General features: G+C 33.5%; 1 protein-coding gene across 4 annotated transcripts in view; it reads right to left on the bottom strand.

The window, feature by feature from the left end:
• LOC106870407 (uncharacterized) overlaps positions 1-9,376 on the bottom strand; it is a 267,331-nt gene that overhangs the window by 42,836 nt on the left and 215,119 nt on the right. For all 4 annotated transcript variants that reach the window (XM_089340572.1, XM_089340571.1, XM_089340573.1 and 1 more), the window contains exons 26-27: positions 8,206-8,320; positions 2,498-2,606 (exon numbers count right to left, since the gene is read on the bottom strand). In XM_089340572.1, the coding sequence (XP_089196698.1) occupies positions 2,498-2,606; positions 8,206-8,320 (224 nt within the window). The remainder of the gene's footprint in view (positions 1-2,497; positions 2,607-8,205; positions 8,321-9,376) is intronic.

The raw sequence follows: 9,376 nt of genomic DNA, 5'->3' as shown, positions 1-9,376 counted from the left end.
CACTTTGATTGGAAACAGTTGAAGGTTGGCAACAGGAAAAGCATCAGACTGTAGAAAAATTATCTGCCTCAACTATGCAGAGAAAAGTTGAATTAAAACAATGAGGAAGATAATGATGTTGGTGATGATGATGATGATGATGATGATGATTGCTATTCTTGTAGAAACATGTACAAATCGCTCAGATATGTTCAGGAAATTCTCAGAAGGCGAAAATAAAAATTTCTATTCATATTGATATTTCTAACACTGGATATATAAAAGCAAAAGTGAAGTTAATGTGTGACTTGGTTATAGAAAGAGATAAAGAAAAATGACAAACAGTAAACTACTACTACCACTACTACTACAACAACTACTACTACTACTACTACTACTACTACTACTACTACTACTACTACTACTACTACTGTTGCTGCTGCTGCTACTACTACTACTACTGTTGCTGCTGCTGCTGCTACCACCACCACCACCACCACTACCGCCGCTGCCTCCGCTGCCTCCGCCGCCACAACCACCACCACCATCACCACCACCACCATAGTCTTTCACCTCGTCTTCATTGCCATCATTATTGCCATGGTTGTCATGGGTGGTTCACCACATTCATGATGGCAGGAGTGACAAGCATGTGTGTGTCACACTCATAATAGCAAAAGTGGCAAGACTCTGCGTGTGTGTGTGTGTGTGTGCGTGCGTGTGTGTTTGTGTATGTGTGTGTGTGTGTGTGTGTGTGTATGTGTGTGCGTGTGCGTGTGTGTGTGTGTGTGTATATGTGTGTGTGTGTGTGTGAGTCAGATAAAACGAATACCACAAATTTATCAGTTTTCTCACTGACGTTTACATCTTTCACTGATATATATCAATCAATGAAAGATACAACACACACACACATACACACACGTACACATACACACACGTACACATACACACGCACATGCACGTACTCACACACACATATATACATCCACATGTACGTACACAAATAGCCAAGCACAGAGAGAAATTGAGCGCAAGGAAAATCAAACAAATATGATAAGGAAAACACACAAAAAAGGGCGCAAATATGACAATAAAAAATAAATTGCAACCAATTTAGCAGTAAAATGAATGATGGAAGAAGATGAATGGATGAAAGAAGTTTTAGCAACTTTTATTATCTAAAAGTTTGACCCAGACATGACTATCTAACAGGGAACTACAGAAAAGCAAAAGGAAGTTCTTTTTGTAGAATGATGATGGATATGAAATGGTTTAGTAGCTGTGTGATAGAGAGAGATAGTGGAATGTGACATTGGCTTCTGTATAGCCTTAACCTTTTCACAGTTAAACCTGCTATATCTGGTCCAGATATTCTGTTTTATATTCAAACTGGTCAGATCTCACCTTTCACACCTATCCTATGATGTCATTTTAAAAATAAAAACAATCACTTCATCGAAATGTCAAAGCTATAAGATAATGAGTGGTTAATTGAAAACAATGTGAATAAATAAGCATTACATCTGACAGAGTAATCTGAATGCTAAAGGGTTAATCTAGTTGTAGTTTTAGATCGTGTTTGTTGCTGACACTCATGTTGACAAATCTTATCAATTAATAGCTGATTGCTGGAAAGTGGCTTACCTGAAGTGATGCTTGGCTTCATTCACCTTCTGGTACCAATATGCTCTTTTCTCTCAGACCTGAACTGTTCTTTTCTCTCAGAGTTAGCTAGTACTATGTTTGGCTAATTTACTATTGTTGGTTTGGTATGGTATATTGGTACTTATCGGTGTAAGCAAGACTGTGTGTTAAACCATAATGAAAAGGAGCGACTAAACATAATTGCATATTTTAACAGTATGATTTATTGCACAAGAGAGCAATTGAACATAAACTTCTAATAGCTGTTGGTAGAGAAAGTAGTAATTGGAATAGAGCTTAGTAATGACTAATTATGTTTGAAATGGCAAGAAGAGTTGGGTTGCAAATATGAAGAAAAATTCCTTTACATTTCTAAGGAAAAGAACTATGTTGCTGGGCAAAAGATGATATGTGTGTTCTCTGGTGATTCTCACATGTCTCTGTGACTTCTGGTTTGCCTGGCAAAAGATGGGGTATCTGTTTTCCAGAAATCTCTCTTAAATCTCTGCTGTTTGTTCTTGGCATGCAACTACTTATAACCAGAGAAAGTTCATGAATCTCAAGGTTGAGTAAAAATATACCAAATCTTTCTCTTTCCACATACAGATATATGAATATAAATTCAAAAAAGCATAATAGTCTTTTACAAGAATTTCATCAGGAAGCCAGTGTGTAAAAAAATTCATAAGGGAAATTTCTATTCCCAAGAATATAATTATTCATTTATATTTATATAAGGGGCATTACTACAGAATAATGCCACACACTGGACTTCCCAAAATAAACACATTTAGTACCGATATATGAATATATGTATGTGTGTGAGTGTGTGCTTTTGTAAAGGTATACATAGAAAAGAACAGCTACTTACCGTGGTCAGATACAATAACTAAATTGATACAGTTTTCGAGATGTCGTTCTTTGATACCATTCATCAACTGGTTGATTGCATCATCGATCAAGTTGAGTTGGTCTTCGATCTACATTTAAGAGGAAGAAGGACATCAAAAGTTTTGATACACGGAAGATCAAAGTGGTGCCAATCTGATTTTTATTAAACTTAAGGCAATTAACTTTAGCAGCAAGGGGTTAAAATGGCTCACTACAAAGATACACTGGTGTGTGTGTGTGTGTGTGTATGTGTGTGCATTAATGTGTATGTATGAATATATATACATATATATGTGTATATGTGTGTGTGTGTATATATATATATATATATATATATATATATATATATATATATATATATATATATATATATATATATATGTATGTATATATATACATATATATATATATGTATATATATATATATATATATATATATATATATATATATATATATATATATAAATATATATATATATAATAATATTAGGGACAAAATCCAAAATTACAGGTAAAAACTCAATTATATATATATATATATATATATATATATATATATATATATATATATATATATACATACACACACACACACACACACAGTGGCAGACTGGGTCTAAAAATATCGGCATTGGTTGCCAGGAGATTAAGGGGGTCCACCCACATCTACAAGGGGGCCCACCCGCAACTACAATGGTATAATTTAATTTTTTTTTTTCTTTGTTAAAAGTATTCTTTTCAACTGCCTACAAACACACCCAGGCTGAAATAATTAACAAAAAATTCTCAAACTTGAGTGGATGGGCCCCTTAGAAACGAACACGGGCCCCCATATATGGATTCTATGGCGCAGGGGCCCACTTGCCATCGGGCAAGCTGGTAACCTGGACAGTTCGCCCTTGCACACACACACACTATAAATCTATAAATGCACACATAGACATGTATATATGTTGTTATTATTTTTAAATGAGGATATCATCCACACATTAGACTGTGGAACCTATATAATACTTCAGGGTGTTCTGTGTCCCCACAGTGCACTTCTTTTATCGTCTTGTCTCAATAATTGGATTATAGCCATGTTTGGGCATCATGTTGAAGGGTTTAGTGAAGCATATTTATTATACACGACACTATAGTGTCGTATATTATTGACTGCTATTTTCAGTAAATATTGGTGCATTGTTGTACCACTATTCTATATATATATATAAACAATATATGAGTATATGCATATATATGAACATGTATGTACATACCTTCATCTACATGTACATATAGATACATAACTGGCAAAAGAACATGGACAAAATGATAAACAAGGTACAACAAACAAGCAGGCCACATAGAAACATCTCCTTCATCAGCTGCCACCATTAAAACACAGGCGTTTCGAAGAATTAAGGCAGTACGCATCATTGAAATGGTTCTTCCCACGAACACAAATTAAATTGTTTTTGTGGAGGGTAGTGGCGGACGGAAAATATATATATATATTTTTCTATATATATATATATAGATATCTAGTGTGTGTGTGTTGGAAAATGCTAAAGCAAGTGTAGTATAATCACAAAATAGTGCACAGATCAATCCAAAGCTTAAAATTCCAACACCTTTATCTGATCAAAGCGATGGGCAGATAAGGTAGGAAAACTAGCTCTGACTAATTTATAAATTTGTGATGTTTAGATTTGTTATTGAGAAGGTTTATCACATGAAAGATTTTTCAATGATATAACATAACCAAACTGCTAGATTTTTTTTACATTTTTTTCCATGAATTTGTTTTGAAAGCATTTTAATCTGAAACTGTGTGTTGAAATCAATATTGTTATATTTTAGCAATCACATTAATGCCTATGAAAAACACTAACTGGATGATGTTTCTTGTTTCAGTTATAGCTTCCTGGAAATTTTCATCACACTTTTCCTGTGACCTTTTCAATGGGTTTACATTTTCAAATGATTTTCATTTACCACCTGATTTTTATGTTATGTTGCTGTCTCTATGGTAAATGTGTGAATTGTTGTCATATTATTACTTTGCCTTCTATCTATCTATCTATCTATCTATCTATCTATCTATCTATCTATCTATCTATCTATCTATCTATCTATCTATCTATCTATTTATTTATCTATCTGTGTGTGTGTGTATTTATTTAATTTGCGTCCATTTTGTTGTTAACATATCATGTTAACAATGTGTAGTTGTGTAGTTGGCTTTAGCAAGTTTTAACCTCATCCTAGCATCTTTTGTACCACTGTGGTTGTTAATCGGATATTGGCGTTCCATACATTATTTCTATTATTTCTGTTTAACTCTGGGTATATTATCAATGAACATAACGCCTTGGAATATTTTTGTCGTTGCACCAAAACCTTTACTTGTTTTTATTTTTCCCTTTCAGATTGTTCCAGAATTTACTCTAGTATATGGGGTACACACCATCTGCATAATTGCTGATGATCGTTTCAAACATTTTCTTGACTCCTCTACATATTCTGATTCAATTTCATTGGATATGTCCAGAGAACTGCCTGTAGTAGAATAAATCCTCAACATGCTTTCTCTGTTTACATATAAGATGCATTTCTCATGAGTCTCTGTAGATCTGCTTTCAGGATGATTGATTTTGCAGTTGTGCATGATTAATGACCATAGTTTCCATATAATACAAAAGGATGATTTGTTTTAAATCACTTATAATGTATAGCTATAGTTCAGTATCTAAAACTAGGAATCTTTTGTTGGGATGTTTGGATGGTTACCTTGATGCTTTGGTGAATGAAATTTACTATGTGTTGTGTTTATCTGTCCCCAATATTGTTTAAGTTACAGATATTTCTTTCATTTGTTGTTAATTTCATAGAAGAAAAACCAGCCTGTTAATCAGAATCATTTGTGAACCAAAACCCATTGAGACTGTCACAGGAAAAAGTGTGCCAAAAAGTGAGATGAACTATTAAGAACAACTGCAATTTCTTTTGTATGAAATTTCAATCAACCACACTTGTTTGGAATATCAAGAACAAAACAAACCAAAATTTTATAGCAAATTTCTTTGAAAAAGACAGTAACATTACTAAAATACGAAAAACTTTATGGACTGTAACGGTGTTACTGGAAGATTTAGAACATGACAAACCATACAACAGACACCATTACTCAAAGACAGAGAATATCACGGTCTATTCTACGATGTTCTGTGAGCTCTAATTAGCATCAGATTTACAACGAAATCAATTTTGTAGTGAACACAAAATTCAAAGAGCTTATTAAACATGTATTATTACATCAAAAGAGTTTCTTAATGTAGATTATAACACCGTGTTAGAGATTGTTCAGCTAATTTTGTTTGATCAGAGTAGAAGGGAGATAAAACTGAAATAACTCTGTGTAATTATAAGTTTGTGATAATTTAGATGTATTGCTGAGCAGGCTTATCACATGGGAGATTTCCTATGATATAATTTAACTACACTGTTTGACATAATCAAATATTCTGATGTAACCAAATACTTTGAAATTATCAAGAACTGAAAGAGAAACACATCTAAATTAAACAGTTCCAGTTCAATACCTGTCACTTTCTTGCAGGTAAAATTTTTAACTTTAACCCTTTCATTACCAGCCCAGCTGAAACTAGCTCTGGCTTTGAGTACAAATGTTTTGTTTTCATAAGATTTGAATTAAAATCTTCCACCAAACCTTAGTCACAATTTATGTTCCTAACACTAGATGAATGATAACTAAGTTATTTTACTAAATTCTTTGTTATATTTAAAGTAATTAAAAGAAATACAGGGCATCTCAAAATAAATACGGTAACAAAAGGGTTAACTATTTAGCATTCAGATTACTCTGTCAAATTTGATGTTTATTTATTCACACTAGAAAACTAGAATTTTTAAGAATTATTTAGACATTAGACTTTAATAATTACTTTCTTTTAGTAATCATTATGATATAAATTCATGATCAGGAATTCTTTCATGACCTTTTATTTTAAATTGCACAATTGTTGTATATTAACAAATATTTATGTGGAAAATAATGTACTTAACATACAAGCAACAAAACTGTTTTACTGACAGAAGTTTTATTAAATATGTTGCTATTTTCATTATGTTTCTTTTTCTTCCATTCTTCCTATCTTTATTTGCCTTTCATCACACAATATATTACTGTATTTGATAGTCAAATATTCATGGCTATTTAACAATTGAATATCTTTGAATATTAAGTGTGGCATCTTCCAAATTACACATTGTGATAACACTGAGGTCACAAGACTTGAATATATCTCTATCTGTGGATAGTGTATGATAGTCAGACAAACAGACAGACAGAAAAACAGAGAAACACAGCTCTTATTTTAATATCGATTGGAAAAGTTATCAAAGGAGAGAAATTGTTCTTTTATCTATATTTTATTTTTAATAACTTTTGAGATTTCTTTTTCTGTGAATTTAATACTGTGGTTTTGCAAAGTCAAATACATAATAACTGTCGGAATAGGTGTTTTCATAAACACACTTCCTAATAAAAATCCATTGAGCTATGAAAAGAAAATCACGTATCCTAGTAGTAAATAAAATTTTCCAGGGTACCCTATAAAAGAGATTTGGTTATTATTTCTATGAGATAGTATGGCCACATAGAAGCTCCCTATTAAGTTAACATCAATCAGACTGTTGATATTGCTTAACTCTAGTTTAGTCCTGATGAAGCTGACCCAATGATCAAAAGCACTTCAGCTCTGGATGGATCGATGAATGGATGGAAGACTAGATAAATAGATAGATCAATAGACAGATGGATATGACAACCAGGAGATCAATAGATAGATAGATTAATAGATAGATACATAAATAGATAGATAGATAAATAGATAGATAGATAGATAAACAGACAGATAGATAGATAGATAGATAGAAAGATAGATAGATAGATAGACAGACAGACAGATAGATAGATAGATAGATAGATAGATAGATAGATAGATAGATAGACAGACAGATAGATATGACAACCAGGAGATTTGGCATTTGTTTCTAGCAGGATATAAGACCAAATTAAGGCTTCCCTTGTTAACTTGCCCTCATATAGGCACAAGAGTGGCTGTGTGGTAAGAAGTTTGCTTCCCAAGCACATGGTTCCAGGTTCAGTCCCACCATGTGACACCTTGGGCAAGTATCTACTACTATAGCCTTGGGCCAACCAAAACCTTGTGAGCCTGTCATAATATATATGTGTATATATATATATATGTGTGTGTGTGTGTGTGTGTGTGTGTGTGTGTGTGTGTGTGTGTGTGCGTGTGTGTGTGTGTGTGTTTGTTCCCCATCACCACTTGACAACCGGTGTTGGTGTGTTTACGTCCCTGTAACTTAGTGGTTCAGCAAAAAAAAAAAAAAATGATAGAATAAGTACCAGGCTTAAAAAGTAAGTACTGGAGTCGAGTCATTTGACTAAAAATTCAAGGCGGTGCCCCAACATGGCCGCAGTCTAATGACCGAAACATAAAAGATAAAGAGAAAAGAAGTTACTGAAATCATTGTCTATTATAATTAATAGAGAGAATAAGATGAATAAAAACCAAAACACACACACACACACACACACACACACACACACACACACACGTTAGAAAACAGAGACTGTCAAATAAGCAAACTTACATGTAGGTTGGGATTAGGTGTCTTGAGATATGCTGCAATAACATTTGGCTGTTTCTCTGGTGGAAGACTCAAATCGTTTAGTATCATGTTCACCCCTTTAATGTAATCAATAGGACTACAAAGAAATCGAAATTATTGAGAAAAAAAACAAACTGACAACGAAAATGAATAACTGAGAAGGTCATACATATATACAGGTCGTCGTCGACTTATGACTTATCCGACTTATGACTGATTGACTTTATGATTATTGGCATGCCAGCTTCCAGCAGCAATAATATATAGTTCAGTTGAAATCTAATGGGTCTATTTCTTAGAAATTAACCAGTCAACGAATGATGTCAGCTAATAAATGCTTCCACTGGGTTTGGTTTTTGATTGCCCCTGTGGTCATCCCAAGTGTTGGATGAATATCTTGTTGCGGAGACATCGAGACAACCTTGTATTTGTTTATTAGATAACTGCTCGAGATTCCGACAACAAATAACACTGTTCAGTTCTATATTTAAGAGATGAGGTATTATGTACATAATTTACATTATTTACAATTGATGGATATTTGTCGTCATCTTGTTTGTTGTTAACACAACGTTTCGGCTGATATACCCTCCAGCCTTCTTCAGGTGTCTTGGGGAAATTTCGAACCTGGGTTCTCGTTCCTAAGGTATTCTTCGATGTCATTATTATTATTATTATTATTATTATTATTATTATTATTATTATTGTTATTGTTCAGGTCACTGCTTGGAATCGAAACTCGGAATCTTGGGGTTAGTAGCCCACGCTCTTAACCACTACAACACGGGCAAAAGCAACCTTATGGTCATGAGCCGAATACACTAACCACTAAGCCACCAGCCTTCACCTAAAACATACACACACACGTGTATATATATATATATATATATATATATATATATACACAACCATATAGTTGGGAAGTGAACTTACTAGCCACTCAAATATGACTGCATCTAAAATACATACTTATAGTTATACATTCAACCACATATACATGTGTATGTGCGTATGTGTGTGTGTGTGTGTGTGTGTGTGTGTGTGTGTGTGTGTGTGTGTGTGTGTGTGTGTGCATATCTTACACAAGTCTTGTGTGTCTCCTGAGTAATTCCATAGATTTTGGATGGAAATATATTCTCAAAGTATTTATGCA

This window comes from Octopus bimaculoides, chromosome 23 (genome assembly GCF_046866305.1).
Source record: "Octopus bimaculoides isolate indiv1 chromosome 23, ASM4686630v1, whole genome shotgun sequence".
Lineage (NCBI taxonomy): Eukaryota > Metazoa > Mollusca > Cephalopoda > Octopoda > Octopodidae > Octopus > Octopus bimaculoides.
This window is presented reverse-complemented; position numbering and strand designations above follow the sequence as displayed.